The 24,972-nt window shown below is 35.8% G+C and overlaps 1 protein-coding gene across 3 annotated transcripts; it reads left to right on the forward strand.

Annotated features, from left to right (window-relative positions):
* The first annotated feature begins 12,351 nt into the window (after positions 1-12,351).
* On the forward strand, positions 12,352-17,126 carry LOC107005569 (phosphoglucan phosphatase LSF1, chloroplastic-like). Of its 3 annotated transcripts, none has more exons than XM_015204202.2 (8): positions 12,352-12,462; positions 12,601-12,853; positions 13,503-13,765; positions 14,035-14,250; positions 15,413-15,518; positions 15,768-15,880; positions 16,297-16,441; positions 16,590-17,126. In XM_015204202.2, the coding sequence occupies exons 2-8, from the start codon at positions 12,707-12,709 to the stop codon at positions 16,707-16,709; spliced, it is 1,110 nt and encodes a 369-aa protein (XP_015059688.1). In that variant the 5' UTR covers positions 12,352-12,462; positions 12,601-12,706; the 3' UTR covers positions 16,710-17,126. The 3 variants fall into 3 exon arrangements, with proteins under 3 accessions (XP_015059688.1, XP_015059687.1, XP_015059686.1); XM_015204201.2 differs by having other exon boundaries at positions 12,378-12,467; XM_015204200.2 differs by having other exon boundaries at positions 12,409-12,853.
* The last annotated feature ends 7,846 nt before the right edge of the window (positions 17,127-24,972 follow it).

Below are 24,972 nucleotides of genomic sequence, written 5' to 3' on the forward strand. Positions count from 1 at the left end.
GAAACCCTTTCATCTCTTTGTGCTTATTTCCATTCTAAACTCGCAATACCCACATTTTTAGTGTTTGTGTGACTCTAGTGCGTGATTTCACTTGTTCGGAGTGCTTTGGATTGCTTGAACCCTATTTCCCTCAATTTGACACTTAATCCTATCTTTAATGTTAGGTTTTGAGATCTATCTTATCATTTTGCTAGAAATTGTTGTTTGTGATATGGGATTAGTTTCATTTGAAGTATATTGTTGTTTTATTTTTATGGGTAATGCTAAATAGATCATATTGAAATGTGCCCATGAGTTATATAGTTGATTTTATGCCCAAAATTGCTAAAATTGATTATGTTGGTGAAAATTTGGAATTGAACCTTTGTGTGTATTGGTTCTTATATGAATTGAATATGGGGGAAGTATGATTAGCTTAGTGTTGCTCTAATCGCATGATTTTGCCTAATGATAGATGGAGTGACGACTTTCTTAAGGGAAAATCTTATTTTGGATAATACTCTGGGATATTTGGGAGATGTCTAAGAACCAATGGATAGAAAAACATGTGCGTGGATTGTAAAACACATTGAGAATTGTGTATTGTTGTGTATCATAGTTGAATTTATGAAAATAGGCACTAGGGTGAATACTACATGTTCGGTAGGCTTGTTCTAGCTCACTAAGGAAATTAGGTGAATCTCCTAGTAAGTTCAGCCCGCCTTCCTTGCTTGAATATGTGACCTGGGTACTGTCCTATTCCTTGGGCTTATCTTAGCTCGCTGAAACTCACTTGGTGTATCGCCAAATGGGAGTGGACATCACCTTTTGTGCATGTTCTTTTTTATTTTGCACTGTCACTTTCGATGGACTTGTCTTGGCCCATCAAAACTACTTCGGTGAATCACCAAGTTGGAGATGACTTCACCCATCTTACTTGAGATCTTTAAAAATGTGCACGGTCAAAATTGGCGAGCTCGCCTAGCCTGTTAAGCATACCACCTTCCCGATAGACGAGCCTCAAAATAAATTTTTGAAATGTGTTTCACTGGTTAATTTCAGCTAACCTTCACCAAAATTTGGGTTAATTTCAACTAACCTTCAATGAACCTGTTACGAACACCGCCTTCACCAATAGAGGGGCTTTTTAATCCATTTTTCGTACAATAAACTAGTGTAACACTCCGAATTGGATAGTTATGTGGAAAAACTCTTTAAAATGGTGGTTACTATACAAATTCTTATAGTTGGCATTGTTGACAAATTTTAGGTGTACCATTTTTCTTATTAAAAATAAAATTTTTGACTGTTTTTCAAAAAGTAACTTAAGTTAGAAATTTATAACTAGAATGTAAGGTAGATAAGAATTTTGGATAGAAATCATTTGACGCCTAATGCAGAATTGTATTGTATCTGATGAAATAAAGACAATATATACTTCATTTTACTATAAACAATTCATATTTGTTAATTAATGTTATGTCTTGTTTGATCCTTCAAAACATCTTTTTCTAATTGGTACATTGATTAATAAAAATAAATATGTACATTAGATACCATTCTAAAATTTCTTAATTCAGAACTATAGTTAAAGATAAATATTTATTATTATTCTATTTTCTATATTTGAGGAAGATAAATAAAACTATTGATTCCACAAAGAATGAAAATACTATTTTAATTACCTAATAAGTATATAAAAGAAATTGTATCATATAAAATGAAACAAATATACTACATAGTTTATTATAGTAAAATGAATTCATATTTGAGCATGAATTCTTTTACTTGTTTTTGATCCTTCAAAGTACAAATTTCTCTTATCAAAAAGTATATTATTTAAGAGAAATAAATATCGAGACTAGATACAATTTGGACAAGATATGATCTTGATCAACATTTAAGAATGACTATTTAATATTTTCTATTTCTATCTTGGACGCTAATTAGGAATAAATATTGATTCCTCAATAAAATAAAAGAAAAAAGAAATACTATTTTTATTACCTAATAAGTATAGCCATAAAAGGTAAATTAGTTAATTTTAGTAACAAAATTCAAATATGACATGAAATTAATGACTTAATTTATGTTTAAGGTACTTGTCCTGCTATGACCATTCAGTGAATTGTCTTGTGTTACTAAGTTTCAAGACGTTCACTGAATCCTTCACGATGTTTTGGTGGCAGGTACTAGTACATCGAAGCCTTAGAGAGCTGCTGGACTCCAGACAAGCCGTTACAAAGCGCCATCAGCCCAGGTCAGGCGACCCGAAAGTTGCTCCAAGAAATCCTTTCTTTCTCGTCCACTCAGGGGGGTGCGGACACACCTGCGCGGATTACAGGTGACAGTGTTCGTAGAACATAAGGCCTCGCCCAAGGAGTGGCAGATTTGGATGGAGTCTCGCTCATAGAGGAAGAGTACGCGCGCTCTAGGTGTATGCTTTCATATACTTTCAAACTATAACATAGTGACTTTAAGATTCATTCGTTTATCTTTGATTGCATTAGCCAACACGTTTTTCTTTTTGGGTGATTTTTTTGTAAAGAGGAAAAAAGGACACTGTACTTGAAATCAACAACATGCTAATGAAATGGCAACGACTTTGAATTCACCAGAAACATAACAATTTTGATAGATTTTGGTGTGTATATTGAAGTGTAAAATTTGTTAATTTGTTTGTTAGGATTTCATATTGGCAACTAAAGGTACAAGAATAGATCAAAATGGTTGAGGTTGATTGGTATGTCCGACCACCCAAAATTGTATAGTTAATTGATTAAAATTTCAATAGAAAAAGATTCGGTAAGGGGGAGGGGTGTGTGTGTCGGGGTGGGGGAGGGGGGAAGGCAAAAGGATTTAAGATCTATAGGGTTATTTTGAAAATAAATAGTTAGGGAATGAATGTATATATTTATGAGGTATATTTTTTTTAAAGAGAAGTTATGGTTTCCATTGAGCAACCTTTGGTGAGAAGAAACATGATCCTTCTAGGTTTAAACGAATGCATACAAATATTGATATATATGTTAGTAACATTGTTGAGCTATTCCTTTAAACATTATATTTGACTTGTTATATTGTACATATGTGAACCCGTTTCAATCTCACATTTCTAACTTACACATCATTTTTAAGAGCATACGAGATTTGATTGTTGATTTATTTTTCTTCTTTTACTAGAACAAGCAAATGTGTCAGAATTTCCCCAAATTTTCTTGGGTGTTTCACATCAAGAACAGCCTAATAATTTTTACATGACACTTAGCAGGGAACGATTGATCGTGAAAGCACAGTCATCAACGCAGACGATAATGGCGAACTTACCGTCTTACAAAAGGAAGGTTGCACTTAATTGTGAGGTTTGTATAGTTGAGATCTGCAAATTATTGTTCTTATTGTAGGAGGATCATATACTTATATAGCACTATCAATAATCTTGGTGTTATAAATTTAAATATCTTAAATGATATTATCTATATTCATTGTGCTTGCTTCAATACTTTGTGAAGATTTATGAACTTCCCCTCTCTAATATTACTAAATACATTATAAAAATGTGAATGTTGAAGAACTTAGAGATGATAATGGATTGCATGTTAGTTTCTGTAATCATCAATCAATCATAAAATAAAGTTCATTCGTGTAAAGTTGTGTTATCCAATTGGTCGACAATTGACCAAATATACTTTTCCAAACAAACTTGTTATGATTTCCTAATTATGCATGATTATGAAAAAACTCAAGTTTTAAGAAAATGAGTCAATTTAATTGATTTTTACATGTTTATTTGCATTTGAGTATGAGTTCCATATAATTGTGAAGATAAAATAATTAGAAAAAGACCCAAGTGTCCTTAACTTACGGCTGACACAAACCTCTAGATGGAGGCTTACACGAGCTGTCAAGGACTTCACGGCCGTAGTGGCACGACTAGTCATGATCCTTGCTCAGTGGCTTGGAGAAAAACTCCTTGACGCCTTTCCCCTCCACGCGCACCTTGATGAGCCGTTTGGCTCTTCATGAGCCATCTGGACTCGTGGGAGGAGGCTGTCTTAAGGAGCACACTGCCTATTCCTTCACGGGCAGCATCATGAGTTGTGGTGCCTTTCATGAGGCATCTAAGGGATCGTGGGAAGGGAGACCATCTTTTCTAACCACTTGAGGGTTTCACGAGCACTACCATGAGCCGTAGTGTCCTCACGGCCCGTGAGGGGCTCCATGAAGGGTGCCTTGGCTCTATGGAGGGATGGTGACATTGACTCTCTTTTCTTGATATCTGATTCTGGGGTGTTACATTATCTTCCCATTGGGAACATTTTTCCTAAAATGAGATCCTAGATATCACATGAAGAAAAGAACTCTAAACTAGAAATCCATGCATACAATCACATAAATTTGCATATCTGAGGAGGAAACATCAACTCCGCGCTAAATCAGTCCAAAACATTTATGCCTTACTTAGAATCCCCATATAAGTGACTTTAAGGACACTTGGGTCTTTTCTAAATAATTTATCTTGACTATATGTTGTTTTTCCTTCCTTAGAATCCCTATATAAGTGACTTTAACCCCAAAACTTACCCATTCAAATCATTCTTTAAATTTACTAAAGAAGATCAAGTTCTTCCTCTCCAAAATATTTCTCTCTCTAGAACATGAAGAAGAAGGGTTCAACCTAGGGTTTCAAGGCAAGTCTCCAGTCCCACCAATGAATGCAAGCTTTTGGCATTGAGATATTATGGTTTTTATCAATGGATTCCATTCATGGAGTTCTCAAATCCTATTTTATAAGTTAGTACTCCCCAATAGAGTTAAGTTTTTTCTTTTATATCATGGGTTCTATTAATTATTGATTTAATTGATGTAATTATGATCTCTTATGCATGAATTGAAGAAATTGTATGGTTTTGTGATGATTCCCCATGAACCCATGCAATTCCCATGTTTTCCAAATCATGATGATATCATGTGGATTTTGGATTATGAATGAAGAGTTTATGAAATTAAGCATCTTCTTATGAAATTTATGTAAAATATTTCAAGAATACTTTGAGGGTGAAGTACCAATGATATTTTTGTTGTGTTGTTGAATGGATATTCTCATATACAGATGAAAGCATGATTGTGAAGATTTTTCTCACGTAGTAAGGGCTATAAGGTTAAAAAGTCTTCTCACCTAAATGAATCAAATATAAGGAGCTATCCTAATGAATCCTAACTTGGATTGTTATTGAATGATACCATTCCATGGATGATTTATGACTTATGACCTAGCTTGGATTGAAGATGACGTGACCTTCCATGGATAATGAGAAGAAGTAAGAAAATGACTATTTTGTTGGATTTATGCTTAGTACCGAGTGGATATTGAGATAGAGCTTTCCCGTGAGTACATTTCTGGTTTCTATAAGTAATCTTATTATCCCTTACATATGCGCCCCATAGGATGATTCTCTAGATACACATTAGCTAGTGAATTCAACTAAGCTAGAAGTTCATGGTCCTTACCTTGGCAAGTAGAACAACCCTTTTCGGTGTGGAGACACTGTGATTATGTTATAGCTCACATCGTCTCTATGTCAATTAGGTCTACTTCCCATAATAATAATGAACTAAGATTACTTCAAGAAGTATCTCACATGTATTCAAGAACTTAAAGATGTTATATTGCATTGACCATGGTTTTATGACTTATGTTTTCTAATCCTTTTTATATCACGTTTTAGCTTGGTCATTACATGTCATGAAATATTCTATTTTAGCATGACTTATATGTTTATATGCATGACTATCATACTTGGTACATATTTTATACTAACGCATACTCTTGCATACATTTTTTCAAATATAGGGTCCGATATTGAGAGTTCTCAGTTTTGTGGCTAGAGGTTGACTTAAGAGACCAAGCTTTGGTGAGTCCTCATTCTTTGAGGTCGAATCTTCATTAATTTCAATTTCTTTCTTATTTTCAGATTTTGGATATGATGTATGGTATAGGCCAAAAATTCATTCTTATGTACTTGATGGTTAATGAGACAAACACTTAGACTTCCGCTTACTTTTATAAAATGATTTGAACTCGAAATATTTGTTCATTTCCTATGTTATGAATGCCAAGTGGCTTGTATGGGGACTCTATAGGTCTTATACATCATGTTACACCTAATGTTACCTTGGGTCGTGATAGTGACACATAACTTATGAGACATGGGTATTCACCACTTGTCCTATCAATGCCAAAAGCATAAATTCCAAGAAAATAGTAATTAGTCTTAACTTATCTCAACATTAATGAGATATGTGTATTCTCCACTTGTCTTATCATTAGATGACATGGGTTATCTCCACTTGTCTTATCATTAGAATAGCTCCTTAACTTGATTCAATTTAGATGGGAAAACCTTTCAACCTTATGAAAACTTTACGTGAGAGACCCTTTCACAATCATGTTGTCATGTATATGTGAGAAATTCTTTCACAAAATTAATGCTTCACTATCAAAAAGTATCTTAAATCATTTTCATCAACTTCATGAGAAACATGCATATCTTCATAAATTCATCTTTTAAAGTTCAAAAGTTGTTCATATGATTATAGTCTAGAAATCATGGGTTTCAAATGGGTTCATGAAATTCAACTTAGAAACATGCAATTACTTCAATTTTTGCATAAAAAGACATAAAACAATTAATTAGATCAAAATTGAAAAGAACCCATGAGATTGCTAAAAACCCTACCTTCCTTTGGCGATTCTACCTTACGAAATTGAAGAATTTAGGAACCCTGTGAAGGAAAAGACTCCATAGGTGAATACTATCATACCTTGATACCAAATAACTTGCAATCAATTGTGAATTCAAGACTTGACCTTGAAACCCTAGCCTCTTCCTCCCTCTTCTTAGAGAGAAAAATATTGGAGAGGAAGTTTGATCAACTTTGACAATTTAGAAGAATGATTGGGTAATTTGGGGGTACAAATATCTATATAGGCTCTATAATAGAAAATAAAACGACATAGTATTGAGTTAGAATAATTAGGAAAAGACTCAAAATTCCTTCTGAAAATAACTGTTGACCTTCGTCAATGGTGGGGACGTACATTCCGTGGGCTCATCTACAAACGGTCCTGGTTGACTGTCGATGGGTCCATAAACTTGTTTCTTGGGCCCTTGACTGAGGGGACCCATGTATAGTCCGTTGGTCAACCAACGGTCCGTACATGGCCTTCGTGAGCCAACTGAAATTTCTTAAAAAGTCCCACTAAGTCTGACAGTCACCTAAGAGACTTATTTACAACTCGTACATTTGATGACAGATCAACCTGGCGAACCGTATAAAAGTGTTGGACTTGATAATTTTAGGAATTTTCGACCCTGTCATCCACTGCTCCACGTACGGACCGCAATCCACGAACCGTTTGTGGTTGTTTGGTACTAGCAATAGTTCCAGGAAAATTAGCAATTTTTTCGTCTTTTCACATTTGAGGTGTAACATAGAAGTACGACCATCTACAAGTGGTCATATATATATCTTTTGAATTATTCCAAAAATATTTTAGTTTTTGCTTACAAATTGATCTAGTTTCAAGCCCCCCTCAAGGTGATGGCGGACAAATATCATTTTTTTCAAACTATGTTGATTTAACATCGAATTTTTATCTTACATAATGTCCACTAGACCTTTCACATCAACATGACTTACAATGTCAAGTATGAAAAATAGATTGTTTTTGCCTATTATATGCATGACAACAAATTTAAATTTAAACAGACTTGACATTTATTAAGAAAACAAAGTATAAATCTCTTGTGCTGATAACCTGTAATCATTAGGGTTGTGAAAAATCAAACTAACCAATAAACCCAATCATAAAAGTGTTATTGGTTAATTGCTATTGGGTTATTGGATTCATGGTCTTTAATGATTTTGTAAGAAATAATTATCGGATTATTGGTTCGACACTTGATTTTTAATTTTGGATTATTAAGTAAATCGATAATCCATTAAGATTGTAGTAATTTACTACTTTTACCTTTATAAATATTAAATATTAATTTCAACACCTACTAGTTACTGTCTTTGCTATTTAGCCTCCAATTCAGATTTCACAATGAGTTTGGGCTCACCATTTCTTATAATACAAAATGTTAAAACCTAAAGTAAGAATCATAATCCTCTTAATTTCTCTTTTTGTTACACTTATATTGTCTTTTTCATGTTTGTTATTATATTTTTATTTTATGAGCATTTTTGAAGTTATATTATTGTCTAGTCGCGTTATTTTTCTTACAGAAGTCTTATACTTGTTTTATAAGTATTTTCTTATTGGTTAAACCAAAAATCAAAAATCAAACCATTATGGAAAAGGATGATAAATAAACATATCTTATTAATTTGTTATTGTTATAAACATATTTGTGTTATAGTGAATGTCTAATTATGTGGAGTCCTTGTAGGATATGGTTAGGAATCCTACTTGGGGACCAAGTAAGGGTTTCCCTATAAAATAAGGATTTTCCTTCATTGTAAATAAGTTTTGTGAAAGATCTATGAATCCTAAATATACTTCAAGAGAAATAAGAAGTCTTTTCCTTTCTCCCTACTTTCTTCTTCTTCTAATTTCATATAGTTTCATAACACGTTATCAGCACGATTGTTCTATTCTTAAAGAATTATGAAGAAGATGGGAAAAGTGCAAAAGAGATCTTTCATAAGTTATGCAATAAGATTCTTATATCTTCAAGGTATGATTTATCTTTATGTTATAATTATTTATGTGACAGATCTGGAGGTACCATCTAAAGTAAGTATTTAAAGAGACTTGTTGACATTTTATACGTTTAATTTTAATCGATTGGGAAGAGAATTTCTTAATTTATTTTGATAATTGAATAAGCACAATGTAGTGAAAGGTATGTTTTCAACCTTTATATGAGGTATGTGATCTATTAAGCTATATTTATTAACTAGTAATGTTGATTATAAGAATTCAATAATCTCAATTTTGTGTGTAATTATAATGTACGATCATATTAATGGTCATCAAAAGTGGTAAAATTACAATTATTTTGAAGGCTTGAGGTTGAGCCTCATTGTGGGTAAGACGATATATTTAAGTTTTATCGCACCAAAAGAATAAGACGATGGATTTATGTCTAATCGCACAACGAGGGTAAGACATTGGGTTAAAGTCCTGATGCACCATGATGATATGATATTGGGTTCAAGATCCATCAATTTATGACCTAAAACACTTTTATATGGATAAGACATTGAATTGAGTCTAAATGCACCATATTGATAATATAATAATGACTAAAGAAAAACTAATGTGTTTTAGATGAAGAGTCATGAAATTTACTGAATTTACTCCATTACAAAAGTGAATGTTGTATTAGAGCATAATATGTCTGAAAGAAGACAAGTGATTGAATAATGCACATAAATATGGAATGAGGTACTAAAGCTATCATAATTTGATAAGCTCACATGTTTGTGTTTCATTCATGAAGAATGAGAACTTCTGATAAATGCTATGGATCCATTCTCTAAAGGAAATGAGGTGTAAGCCACCATGCTAGGCATGAGAAAGATTGCGACCTTGGTCAATGATGTGGTATCACCAAGAATGTCTCTAAGTTTCATGTTTTATCTTCGGGCTTGTATTGGACAAGAATTAATGCAATTTAGGCACATTCTATGGTAAATAAGAAGTTTACTAATTCCAATACTTTCTTAGTTTGACATATCGTTAGTCTATAATGTTTAGACGAATTATGAAAAATTAAAATGGACATTCATTGAAGAAACTAAAAATTCTTCTAAATGGTGAGTTTTCTTGTACTACTTGTTAGCAAGGCAAGCTAATTGTGAGACCACCATAAACGAAAGTTGAGATTGAATTTTTTGCGTTCTAGGAATGTATATAGATATTCGTGGACCTAGGCATCCACCAAGTGGATTGTTTAGATATTTAATGATCCTAACAAATGCTTCTTCTATATGGTCTCATGTGTGTCTATTATTATCTCGCAACTTGATGTTTGCAAAAATGTTGGAACAAATAATATGTTTATATGCACAATTTTCTTCAGATTAGTTCATTAAATGATGGAATCACGACTCACCTAAAGGGTAGAGTAATTGAGAAAAAAAATCTGAAACGTACTCTCGGAGTATTAAAGTTGAACTTTTGTCATATAATAGTAAAAAATTGAGAATTTACTAAAGTAAAAAGGCACATGGCATAATAAACTTGGAGTTTACGAGTACTACTAATTTTATTAGTTGGCATGAATAATTTGATCATCCCAAAGATGTGCATACTGAGTAATGGACATACATTGAAAAACTAGAAGATTTTTCCAGAATTCTTTACGCTGCTTGTTCTCGTGATAAAGTTGATTGGATCAACTAAAGTTGGGACTAAATCTCAAAATTCTGAAAAATACAAAAGGTGAATATGAGCCCGTTTACCTGTCATGTGATATGATAAAAGGTGCATCAATAAAATAATCACATGTGCGTTTGTTGTCAACTTGCAGTTTGACATTCGCAAAATTGTTTGTGCAAGATAATTGAGCTAAAAGCACAACTTTCAGAATATGAAATCAAGATAATTCATCTTGATAATATTGATAAATATATAAGATGATGTGACATTAAGTGTCTTATGAAATTAAAGTTTCATATGTTGATCTGAAATATGATATTACATACAAACATAATTGTATGAATCAAACCAATAAGTTATGATCAATTTTTTTGTTAATTGGTTTATGGTCAGGGACCAAATAGTTTTCATCTGATAATTTTGATGTGCAATATATGATTAATGAATATACTATGATGCACAAAGATAGATTCTCCAAAAGATTGAGATATATGTTAGGTTGTCTAACATAAGGGGGAGATTAGAAGGAACACAAAAGTTGTAAATACTCCTATTGAATGTCCCTTAAGGATAAAGTCTATGACATGCATGAAGCATGATAGACTAATCAATTCTAAATGAAATAATCCTTGAAAAAGGGGAGGATCAAAGAATCAAAATGATCATAATAAGGAGACAATGTGCTCTTGGAGAGCCTACGACATAACACTTTATGAAACCTCATGAGAGGGATAGCTACCTAAAAATAATGAAGTGATGAGATCTCAATAAGCTTTGTCGTATTGTGAATCAATGTAAAATGGTATATCGTTGACAATATCTTTGATACAATAGCGCGCAATATTGTAAAAGATTATGCGGATATGAATTCTACATCTATTAAAGTAATGCCTGTGTAGAAATAATTATCAAGTCAAAAGTGGAATGATGCATCTTGGTAAGCGTAAAGCTTATTTGACTTGCAATCTAGACACTAGAAGATGTCATACCTCTAATATTAAATGTTGTTACTTGATAAAATTGATATAAAAATATTGAATGGGTTCAAAATCTAAATCATATACAGGTTTTTGGAAAACTTGTTTATCATCCTCATTAGGATTAAATAGATTCAAAATGCATAGAGCATATACAAGTATTATCATGCAAGTGGATGACTAGAATTGGAACTCTTGGCAATAGATTATTTGCTTAAAGAAGTTGAAGTAAAGAACTTCCAGAAATCTTTGACCCTGAAGGGAAGATTTATAAAAGCAGATAGAAGAAAACATATTTCGTCAAGGTTTTTCAACACTCATAAGCTCCCAAGAAAAGTGATATCAACATGCAAGAGGTCTGTTCAAGTAATATTATTGTTGATTTATTCACCAAGTCTCTACCAACTACAACTTTTAAGAAGATGGTGCACAAGCTTGGAAAATGAAGATTCTTGTCTCTGAATTGATGTTGTCATTAGGGGGAGTTAATACGCGATTTATACTTTTTTCCTCACAAGATTTTGTCCCACTGGGTTTTTCTTGTAAGGTTTTTAATGATGCATCCATAATGCGTATTATTAGATATGTGTACTCTTTTTCTTTCACTAGATTTTTTTCCTATTGGGTTTTATCTAGTAAGGTTTTAACGAGGCACATAATCTACCGACATTCAAGGGGGTGTGTTATAAACATATTTGTGTTATAGTGAATGTCTAATTATGTGGAGTCCTTGTAGGATATGGTTAGGAATCCTACTTGGGGACTAAGTAAGGTTTTCCCTATAAATAAAGGGTTTTCCTTCGTTGTAAATAAGATTTGTGAAAGATCTATAAATTCTAAATATATTTCAAGAGAAATAAGAAATCTTTTCTCTTCTCCCTACTTTCTTCTTCTTCTAATTTCATATAGTTTCATAACAGTTATTGATTTAAGGTATTTAAAAACCAAATAATCCGACAATACATAAAAATAAACTGATCATGTAGAACCCTATTTGTCGTGAAATAAATATATGAGAGACATGTAGAAAGAGAGTCGTATATTTAAAGTGATTGATATTTGTATTTAGTGTGAAATAGAAAAGGTCAGGAGAGGCACGTCTCGTTGCGGGTAATGTGCGTAACGGCATTTGTTCTGCAGCTAAATCTGTCATATAATCATCTTCTTCCATGTCCTTGGCACAAAATTACACTATAATCAATCACATTGTTGTTTGAAAATGTGTTCACTACAACTTCCAAATTGCAGGGTTTTCAACGATACTGATTACAGGTTGCAGAAATGTGTGGTTTTCGATGGACGGTTTACCGCTAGTTCGGCAGTTAAACGACGACAGTATCGGCCGATTTCTGTTATGTCTCATTCACCTTTCAACATGAATTTGAATGAGTATATGGACGTTACACTTGTAAAATCGCTGGGTATTCGCCAGATTACTGAACAAATATATGTGGGATCGTGTATACAAAAGGAATCACATGTGGAAATGCTGTCAGATGCGGTGAGGCTACGCTCTACTTTTGTGGGTTGAACATAATTTATTTTTTCCCTTTCTATTTCACATGTAAAAAGTACAGATGTGGTGCAGCTATGCTATTGTGGCTTGAAATAATTTATTTTTTCCCTTTCTATTTCATCAAGTATATACAACTGATATATCTCTAGCTTTTCCAATCCATATAGAATTTTGATTTTGCACACTAACTGAGACTATCTTTAACCAATCCTAGTAGCAGGTCAAACAGAAACAATGAGTGTGTATATATAAATAAAGTACATAAATGGTTTTATATGGTGAAGTACTCAGCCTGCAAATGGCCTGCAGCTGTGGTTTTCATGAATATGTATGGTTGGCCAAGAACCCAAGACCATATAAGCGAGTTTGATTATCAAAATTGGGACACATGTAGTTGATTATGAAATCAATATACATGACAAGCAAAAGCTGTGGAAACTGGAATGCTTATGGATGTACTGACAACATATTTACTAGTGTTTATCTTAATATGATATGGAGACACATTATGCAGTGTTCCTCTGCAGAATTAATTATTGCTTGCTCATTTGCTTACACTAACTCAGACATCTGCATCAGGATAATTGTTTCTTGTTCAGTTACTTACAACTAACCCAATGAGTATCTGCATCAGGGGATCACTGCTGTGGTGAATTTTCAGACTGGGGTCGAGGCTGAAAATTGGAGAAATAATGCCAACCTAATCAATGAATCGCACAGAAGGTGGCAAAAGGTGGAGGTTTTGTCACTTAGGTCGCAGGTCCAAGCCTCACACAATGCAAAGCGAAGTCCGGTATTTAAGTGGAGAAGGGTAGAGGGGCGGGCCCTTTATAAAAAAAAAATAATCAATGAATCGTGCCAAAGGTTTAATATCCTTATGATCAACTATCCCATAAGGTAATAAATGGCTTACTTTTTGAATTGCAAGTTTCGTCAATGAGCTAACAGTCTGTTCTTATCTTTTTACTTCTTTAAGAGAAGTCTATCGTTTTGTTATATTGGAAATGTGATGGTGATGCCTGTATAGATGCATCATTTCCTCTTCAGAAGTTTTACATTTATCACAATCTTCTTTGCATATTGAGATTACAATTAATGAGCATGATCTTATTCCTTTACATCGGGTTTTACTATGTAATCCTTCTGCATATTAATTTCTTTTGCAGGGAAGGAGATTCATTTCACATGAGGAAGAGACTTCCTTTTTGTGTTGGTCTTCTTCTACGCTTATTGAAGAAAAACCACAAAGTCTATGTGACTTGTACAACTGGTTTTGATAGGTCCCCTGCTTGTGTAGTAGCTTATCTACATTGGATGACAGATACTTCTCTTCATGCAGCCTATAATATTGTCACTGGGTTGCATTCATGCAAGCCTTACAGGTTCTTCTCCCAATTCTCATATATCTTCAGTTCCATTCTTTACTTTAGGGGAGGCCTTGACTGGATAAGTACTTGCATGTGTATGACGTTACAAAGGACATAATCAGGGGAGGGTCAACAGACTTGATGTCTTAAAACGAAAATATATTTAAAAGACAGAGTTTTCTCATAAAAATAAAGTATAAAAATCCATATGATAATGTATACAAAAGAAGGCCACATGGTTTTAATCTAGTGGTGAGAGGCAATATTTAAGTATGGTCTAGGTGCACGTCATGATATCAAACTTTCCCATATATAAAAGTCTGGTGTTTAAGTGGAAAAAAGGTAGATAGGCCACATTGTTTTAATCTAGTGGTGAGAGGGCAATATGTAACTATGGGCTAGGTGCACGTCATGATATCAAACTCTCCCATACATAAAAGTCTGGTATTTAAGTGGAAAAAGGTAGATGGGTAAGCCCATTATCCTCTGAGTTTCAAGCCTTTTGGGACACTTACCTTGGGGAAATCATCATAAACAGGATGTAAAATTAGAATTGATAAGAAGGTAATTATAGTAGTTAATTTAATAAGGGAAGATTTGTCTTATTTACTCACCTAATGGGACAACCTCTACCAAAAATTTTAATAAACATTAAGATTAGACATCTTTTTGTTAATATTAACATAAATTATATGCTATATATACAATACTTCATATTTTTGGGGCCTTTAGTATTTAGGTGCTTGAGCTAAGGGCTTCATTTGTCTTACCCTACCGTGGGCAGAATTAAAGGTATTCTAATCGAACTTCATTGGATTCTAAAATAGTAAAACATGGGTATTAGTACACCACATGAGCAGGTGAGTGTTGGAAGCAATGTTGCTCAGACTCTTTATAAATGGCGATGGATGTGTGTTATCCTCCAAACGTAGTGTATTTTTGAAGGATCCGACACCGGTGCAACATCAGTTTTGGAGAGTCTGAGCAATATAGGTTGGAAGACAGCTGATGTATACAAAATATCATAATTTTGAAAGTTTGCTGTTATCATTTTGCATATGCAGACATAACATCTTATTAAGCTCACCATCATGATCCCTACCTTATCTCTTGTTTCTTTGGCCTTTCTTACAATGAACATTCTCAATTTACTTAATCCAAAGCATATTGGTCGCAGATCAGCCATTGCCTGGGCAACATGGGATCTCATAGCTATGGTAGAAAATGGTGCACATGATGGGCCTGCAACACATGCCGTAACATTTGTATGGAATGGGCACAAGGTAATCAATTTTATCATCTCCATGTGCTTGTTGGTGATATCCTCAGATGTTTGTATGTATAAGAAAATCAGCAGTGAAACTGAACCCAGATTTTATGTTGCACTCTTTTGTTGACCCTTTCCTCAAAGGTCAAAACTGATTCTTGGAATGGATGTTGATACTCGGTGTTACACTGTTGTCTGCTTCCATATTCATTTTAAATTGGGGTATTTACTTGTAAGTATCTCTTTGCATGAAATTTTTGAACAGGGGGAGGATGTCTACTTGGTTGGAGATTTTACAGGTAACTGGAAAGAACCAATTCAGGCAGTCCACAAAGTTGGTCCAAGATTTGAGGCTGAAGTTAGACTTTCACCAGGAAAGTAAGTTTCGCCTCTTCCTGTCAGCCATACATGTCATGGCGATTGTCAAGCTTTTATAATGATTTCCTTCTTAAGTGTGGAGTGTTGAATTCTCCTTTTCTAATACGTTTTCCTGAAACAAGTGACTTCGTTTTAGCTACATTCTTCTTGTCACTAAAGTGACTCTCCACTTTAAATTTGTAGCCCTGCATGCCATAGGCTAAATGGCTAATGTTGTCAGTTGGAATCTCCCTTACATGGTTCCATTTATCCAATATGAATTGTCTTTGTCCCCTCAACCTTTCCAAATCTAAAGATCACCCTTCTGCTTCTTTTTCCTTCCTGAAGTTGTTCCTTTGTGGATATTAATATTGATTTTCCTGTTTTTACTCTATGGTATATTTTGTTGTGTATGAAGTATTATGTTTGTTTATCAGGTACCTATATAAGTACATTATTTGTGGAAATTGGAGGCATTCAACCAATTCACCAACTGAAAGAGATGAAAGGGGAAGTCTCAATAATGTAATTGTTGTTGGTGATGTTGCCAGTGTCAGGCCTTTGATACCACAGCAAAAGAAGGTCAGTTAAATTTTGTATCCTTCCCTTAAAAAAAGACATATGAATACATTTTCTCATTAATATCCTTGCCCGATTAAGCATAAAATAGTGCGACATTCTGTTTTACTAATGATGTAGCATGTCTCTTTTCCTGATAAATTTGAATTAGGACGCAAATATTATGAAGGTGATTGAAAGGCCATTGACAGAAAATGAACGGTTCATGCTGGCAAAAGCTGCTCGATGTGTCGCGTTCTCAATCTGCCCAATAAAGCTAGCACCTAAATAGATGGACACACTACATTTCAGTCATCATAGTCGCATATCCAGTTATGTCTTCTGCAATGAAGAAGTCAGTAGAAATGGCCATTTTAACATTTCTGGAATGCAAACCCATCCCTCCACTTGAATTGAAGCTGTATATTGTCATGCAATTTCGAGGTTGGGCAAGTTATAATGCTCATGTCCATTGCACTTAGTCATTTTATCATCCCCATAGATATTATCTGCTTTGATCACTGACTGATCCTTCGACTAGATATTTTCCACGGTTGAATAGCTCAGTTAATTGCTGTATATCTGTGTTTAATGCATACACATTTACATGGACGTGTGGATGTGTAATTGCTGTTTTACTACGCAAAAATACTACTCTTCACTGATTTTTCATCATTTTCAGTCAACACTGTCTGAACAAATTTAAGTTTCTACTAAGTGTGCCCAAAGATAGAGAAATGTCATATGCTTGATATGTACTGAAGGGGAATAGCATTTTGTCACTTCACATTTCATTCCACTTGAATTATGACTATACCATCACAATTATAATTGGATACATTTTTTTTTAAAAAAATTGAATATTCTTTTGTTTTCTTTCTTATTTAATACAATCACACCATTTATACAATTATTATTGCAAAAATATTTTTCTCTTTCTTCAGTCGTGGTTGTTTTATCTAAACCAAAAACGTTATCGATCCTATCAGCGAGTTTCAATGAAAACGCCCAATTTGCAATATCTTTAGTGATGCTTATCACGCTTTCAATCGTTAACTTAATAAATTTTGATGCTAATTTTTTAGGAGTAATAATTTATTATCTAATTCATATGTTTCCTACCATTAAGGATATTTCTTACCAATTTGACACAATTACTATTCTAAAAATATTTTTCTGTCTCTTCAATTCCGTTTTAATTCAAGTGGGTAGAGTCAAAAATACCCTAACTTTGGTTCATTAGTTAATGATACCCTTGCCGTTATAATGAAGTCATTTTTACCCTACAGTTACTAATTTCATCATTTATACCCTCCTATTTATTCCCAAATTGATTCAAATTAACCCAATTTTTTAAAAATGGCCCATTCCCATTTTAAACCCATGTTTCGACCCGTCTAAAAACCTAACCCAAATACTAAACCCATTTGCCTAAATGGAGTTGAATGTTTCGTTCACAGGCATCTCTAGCGAGCTGCGTGATCCACTTGGTACATTCAGATCAATGAAAAGATTGTCCCTCTATGGATGTCAATTCTCTGATTTTATTCCTGCTTCCATTGGCAATCTGTTATGACCCGAGAGCACCCCCTAGTTGTAACGGACGTATTCAACCTCGAAGAGGTTTTATACAAGCCTCTTAACATTCATTCATCACATAGGTATGAAAAGTAGTGCAGAATTAAAACTTTTCACAATAAAGTCAATAAGGAAACTTTTTTATAAAACGTAAGAAGAAAGAATTCTCATCACAAGCCATCTCAGACACATCTCATTCTCATTGGATCACAACCCTTACACTGAAAGAAATATACTAGTCTTACACAAATTCATAATGAAAGAAAACTAGACATAACATCCATACCCTCGAACATATGAGATCATTCCACGAGTCTTGAGAGAACAATATAATTTTCAAGTTTCAACTCTAAGATCCTCACTTTCCACCACCTACACTTGTACAAATAGAGAAGAATATGAAGTTAATACAATTAAGCACTAAGTATTGCAATCATGCAAAAGCATGCTTTAAAGAGGACATTTTAGGTGAAATATATTTTTCATGCTATTTTTATAAAAACTTCATGAACCAAGTGTAAAAGACATCATACAAGTCAATCATCAACATACAAGGTAATATTCCCTTAATTCTCAACATATGACCATATTCATTAAGTAACCCATTGACCATTTTGGATTTTTATCCAAAATTATCCTAAGACCCACCTACTTAACACATAAAGAGACCGCCCATACAACCTCTTCATTACACACTCCTTAAGACTACCAAAGATAAGGACATTGCCCTTCCATCACAACATAACAAGTCTATTCATTACTAGAGATACTAGATTCATGCATTTAAGAACATCACATAAAGACCATCCCCAGAATAACTCTAAGTTACATTAGTACAATGTGAAAGAAGCATCCTATTCTACTAACTCCCGCTTAGTGCTCCTTTGGAACCACCCTAGACTAGGCACATCACATTCAACAAGTCCTATAACCTTCCTTAACATTATACATAAGACCAACTTGCTTCATTAAACATAATATAGAAACCATTCATTCATTAACACTACAAGGACACACCAAGACTCCCTCCAAATGCCTATTTGTGCAATACATAGATGACGTCCTATTCCACCACTTACTGATACGCTCAAATTACACCTCCATAAAGAAGTATAAGCGATTGTATCAAGTAAAGAACTCAACTAGTAGGTTGGGGTTGATCCCACGAGGAAAATAGTTTAGACTTAACTTCAATGTACAATACTTCTATTTAGTCAAGTTCTTTCCGAAAACAGGTAATTAAAGGTTTATTTTGAAACAAAATTCTTGAATATCTCTAAGTAAAACAAGTAACAGGAGTAAAGATTTAGTTTTTATCAAGTTGTGAGAGAAACTAGGGTATATGTGTTCCCTATAGGTTCATAACGTCGTATTCCTAGCTATAACAAAATTCTTCCCTAGTATTTTCCATGCAAAGTGATAAGTTAGGTATCTCTAAATTCTTGGTCTGACATTTAGAGAATTTCACCCCGTACCTTGGTCCAGCTACGTGTGTCTAAGCTACTAACCCTTACCTTTACTTCATATTAAACATCATATTCGATGTATGACTTAGTTATTACTTCGTACCAATCGAGACTAGCCTATTAGATGGTATCTCACTAAATCTATGTTGATAATTCTTTTCCTATTAACTACCTCCTTTGTCCGGCAAGTAGACATAAGGCGAGTTCTAACGTGTTCACTCGTTAAAAAAACTTCTAAGCAAAAGATTTATCAATGCATGCAATAACCTATTTGAGAATTGTTATTAAGCTAGATTTACTTTGTTAATCACCCATGGTTCCCACAATCCTAGTTTTGAATATAGTTAATCATGTATAGAAAAACACAATTCATAGTAGATACACAATAAATCATGAACTTACTTTGACCAATTTAAAGAAAATCCAGAAATTCAACTTGAAACAACAAGAAATCACTTCAAAACCAAATCCGGAAATTTGAATTAATGCTAAAGTTACAAGAATCCAATCTCCAACAACAAACTATGAAAAGTAATAGAATCAAACCCCAAAACGAGGTTTTACACCCTATTTTTAGAAAACATTATCCTAAATTAAAATAAATTAAAATAAGAAAAGTTTTCCAAAAATGCGGCTGTAGTCGACGACCCCAATAGACGGTTCGTGGATTAAATGACGGACCACCAACTACCTCCGTCAGTCCAGACTTAGAATCATTTTTCGTCCCTCAGATGGCATCATCTTTGAATCAATCGATGGACCAACAACACGGTCCGTTGACGCATCTACGGTTCATCGATGCCTTTTGTTTCTCCATCCTTAGAATTACTCCAACTTCGGGTACTGGGACTATCTCTAATCTCATCGATGATTCAACAAGTTGGTCTGTCGATCAATCGACGAACCGTTGATCCTCTCTGTCGTCCCACACTGGTTAGGTTTCCTCGAGTTTCTCCATTTGCTTGAACTTCAATCGACGGTCACCACCTATGGAACGTCGTTGGAACTACGAACCGTCGATGGCCTTTGTGGGTCGCTTCTGCACTTTATTTCAGCTTCCTTCTGCATTTTATTTCTGGACATCTTTCCTGCAAAACAAACATAAAGATATGTTAAAACTACTACAAAAAAGGCTCTAGACACAAACAACTCTTAAGGAAAAAGCATTGAAAACACCGTGAAACCATGGTACATCAACACCCTCAAATTAAATTTGTTGTTTGTCCTCAAGCGACACACTATGACTCAAAACAACATTTGTACAAAAGTATACTATTTTAAGCTTTCGCAGTCACATGACTTTTAATCCCGACTTCCTCTATGCTTTTGTGCATGCTTACGCTCTTAGGTTCGACAAGCTAACTCATGTGGATCATATCATGACACTAACTCACTATGCACCGATACATCTACTATTTTGCCTCTCACCAAGGTACCAAATTTCCGACATTGCAATTAGTGCCCTCACTTCAAAAGAAATCCTCCTTTTTCGCTCAGTGATTTTAACTTTGCGTACAAGGATCTATATTCAACACTCACACTAAAAAACAAGTTCATACATAGCTAGTACTTGTCGCCATAGGTTTGACTTTATTTTCACTGCATAAGTTCACCACAATAGACTTCTAGGATCACGATAGGACTTTCTTGGCTTGTAACGTAGGTTCAGGGTTAGGTATGGTACATATGGGTACATTTCAGTGACTTTTTGACCTACTTGACATTAAGACCAAGCTTCCTACCTTTTTCATTGTCTTTTATGCCCTACTTTTCTCCTCTTTTCATCTTTGTCTTGCTTTAGCCTTTCTTCTTTGTGGATATGACTCTTACCTCATTTTGTTCACCTCTTTTCTTTCTTTTCTCTACTTTTTCCATTTCAACTCATTTTTTAAATTATTTTTTTAATAAAATTTTTTTCAATTGATAATTTTATCGAGTAACATTTTTTGCTCACTTTCTCTTTTCTTTTCCACATTACACTCTTTTCATACCCAAGTTCGGGTGATCACTCATAATAGCTACCCTCAACTTCTGGTTTTGCCATGAGTTGAGGTACATTACCCAACGTTGGGTCAGGGCCAAGATGAGGCCAGTTTCTGTATTATCCACCCTCAACTTAGGCTTTTGGCCTAAGTCGAGGTGCACATGTCCAAGGAGGGACCAGAACCAACACATTAAACCCAGGAAAGGTGAGATGGTGAAGAAAAGAAAGGTTTATTATAGGGTCGACAAATTTGGATCAAAAAAGGGTAAAACTTTTATTTGGTTCACTTCATTTTTGGCTAGATATTTGCTAATTCGAACAAAGGCCTATGATCCTTTTCTAGTCGTCTAACATAGATTCCTTTTGCACGACCAACCGGGCAAGTTCTAGCTCAGTACCAACAATTGAACACTCAAACTCCTCGCACTCTCTTGACACTTCATTGCCCTATCAGATTATCAGATTTCCAAGTTTAGGTGTTAGTTTGAGGGTCATGCAGTGGCTGCCTGTCTATGTCATGATTACAACCAACACACTCAACTCATTTTAACCTATTCATGCAAGCATTTTCTTAGGAAGAGATATCATTCATACTCAGTCATCATGCTTCATATTTCATGATTTTATACTTTGTACAAGTTACAACATGCTGGTTCAACAGTAAAGTAATCAGTCTCTTGGGGCGAAAGAACACAAGCAAGAAAACCCCGAAGAGAGGATCGTGAGTTGGAATACTCAGACTTCACCCTAACACTCACTTTCCATTTACCCCACCCCAAAAAAATAGCATGCAATTGTCCCCAATGCATCAAAATAAATGCAAGTACAGGGTGGTAGGTGAAGCAAACCTGAGGCGCATAGCGCCGATGAACACTCAATAAGTAGGCGGGTCTGGTTGCCCGAAATCCACAACCACAGTAAATGGGTCACCCTTAATGGTGCCCACAACAATATCAGCACCATCAGTGGGGCTCCTCTCACCAGCCTCCAGTCTTGAACTAGACGCCCCAAGATCTATCTCTCGAGCCCTTATCTAACGGGTCTCCTCATCAATCAAAGAGGCTCTCCTCGCAGCCTCAAGGTCCGTTCGCTCCTTCTTCCTCGCACGGGCATCCTCTCTCCCTGTTGTTCGGCTAGAACGATGCCTCTTGGAACGACAACGTGGCTCAGGCAGCGGCTCAATATGGGTTGTGAATAGTGCAACAACCACAATGTCCTCCGCTAGCTCGAAGGGTGCAGTATCGAGCTCAGTCCTCCTCATCTCTAGAATGCTGTCTGCATATGCCCGCAAACTCTCCACAGCCTCCTAAAGAGTAGTCAAGTCAATTGAGGGGGCATGGTGTGCAAGAACCCGCAACTCAAATGCATCAAGGCACTGGTGAACCACCTGAATCTTATACTTCGTCTATAGGTCCACCCTCTTCTCAATCCGGTCCTCAGCCTCGGCGATGGACTTTTGCATCCAAGTCTATATGTGATGCAGCAGGGTGGCCACCTGGGCCTCTAAATTCTGTAACCTCTCCAATAGGACAATTGATGCAGATGGTGGAGTAGACTAGGAGGAACTGGGCACTCTACTAGTGGCATGGGCGAACTCCGCTGGGGTGGAATCAGCGGGATGTGAAGTGGAATAGTCAGCCCCTTGAGCTAACTCTACCGTGTCCACCAAGTTTTCACCCAATGGCTAGAACTCAACTCTGGGCCATCTTCGCCGTGCCGCTTCATTGGCCTCATCCCTGATGAGACCTATATCAACTCTGCCACTCGGAGTGCGAAGTGTATCACAGTGCCAAACGAGCACTTCGGCATCCCTGCATAGATAGAAGATCAGACACGCGAATGGGTAAGTAGTGGAGGAATTGAAATCCCTCTCACGTATCACTGTGATCAACAGCTTCGTGAAGTCGATCTCCAAACCTGCCATCAAGGATGCTACAAAAACCGCTATATCCCAAGTAAGAATATTATCTGCTGCCATCGGATATAGGCAGTGGCGGACAAAAGCCAGAAGAACTTGGCTGTGAAAGTGAGGTTGGACTTTTTGATCAACCCTTTTGGGTCTAACACCCAATCTTCCCCCTCACTGTTGATGGATAGGTGTTGAGCAAGCCACCTCTTACCTGTCTCTCTCTGCTCCACAGTCCTCTGAAATCGGCCACTTTTGACCATATCCCACGTTCAATCAAACTTCGGATTCAAGATTACCCGAGTAATATCAATGGAGGTGCTATCCATGAAACGACAGATGATGACCAGAGAAATATCCACCCGGCAGCCCCGAACTAGCACTGTGGTAAGTGGGTCTTATTTGGCGGGTCTCTCCCGCCTATCCAAAGAACCGCTGAGAGTCGCCACATAGTAGACGTATAACTATCCAACAATCTTCTCGCTACACGTCCCCAGACTCCTAGACATGCACTCAAGCTTGTGGCGGGTGAACAATCTCTGCACATCAGGGACTGAGTGAAGACTCTTCGTAAGAACTCTACGCTCGACCGTCACCAATCAGGTCATCACCCCCTTGTCATTTAGCATCTTGGCATCCATGTAGACCTATTATTGACCATCTACGCACCACCGATTCTGTCTCTTCAGCAACTGGTGCAGAGACATCTGCCTGGGGTGTCAGGGCAGACTCTGAGCTAGTAGACTCATCAGACGAGGCTTGGCAGGAAGGTTCCTATGATTTAGTGGTTCCATTTGATACAGAACCGGTGAAAATGGCCTCATTCGACCCTGAAGAGTGGGCAAACTATGATCTTGATGCAGCTTCGGAGCTAGATGCTCCTTCAGAACTCGAGGCAGACCCAGACGGTGTGCCCGTCAGTGTGCGCTCCTCATCAGACAGGGAGGCAGTGACTACACTGGAAACCACCTTCTAGGGCGTACCTCGAGTGGCTCGTGCAGCTGGTGTAGAAGTGCTGGTTCCTGGGAGGGACATACTCGGGATCCCTCTTATTGTCAGAAGGGCTAATCATCCGATGAGATAGTGCCACAAATTTGGACCTGCCCCTGGAATAAACGATGTCCGGTTTGGGGGCCATATGTACCTGTAAAGAAGTTGTTAGTCTCATAGAAATCTTGCTACACACTCCAAACAAAAAAAAAAGGAAACAAGAAGCACATTCCAGTTCAGACCTGCACTATTGGTTGACGGGCACTATAGACGGGCCGTCGATAGGGCATGTCAGCTGACACTTAGAATATATTTATCTTACTCAAATCTTCAAACATCTCAATTTAAAATGAAGAACGTGTAAAACGGACCGTCGATCAATCGACGAATCATAGTCCAGTTCCATCGGCTAACACTTAGAATAATTTTCAAAATCACACAAAAAAACATCTCTGAATGAAATGACAGACGTAAAGAATGGCCCATCGATCAATCGACGGACCATATTCAACTTCTGTCATCTCAGACTTAGACATATTTGGAGTGGTCTAATCGATGGACCCTATCGACGGCTTGTCGATCAATCGACGGTCCATCGATGGGGTCTCGTGTTGATGGCCTGAGATAGATT

Source organism: Solanum pennellii, chromosome 12, assembly GCF_001406875.1.
Source record: "Solanum pennellii chromosome 12, SPENNV200".
Lineage (NCBI taxonomy): Eukaryota > Viridiplantae > Streptophyta > Magnoliopsida > Solanales > Solanaceae > Solanum > Solanum pennellii.

Bases quoted from the DNA above. Each gene is read 5' to 3' on its own strand.
- LOC107005569 (XM_015204200.2), top strand. From the start codon at position 12,572: ATGTGTTCACTACAACTTCCAAATTGCAGGGTTTTCAACGATACTGAT. The intron at 13,766-14,034 runs GTAATAAATGGC...TTTCTTTTGCAG, and splicing joins ATGATCAACTATCCCATAAG to GGAAGGAGATTCATTTCACA. The intron at 14,251-15,412 runs GTTCTTCTCCCA...TATTGGTCGCAG, and splicing joins CATTCATGCAAGCCTTACAG to ATCAGCCATTGCCTGGGCAA.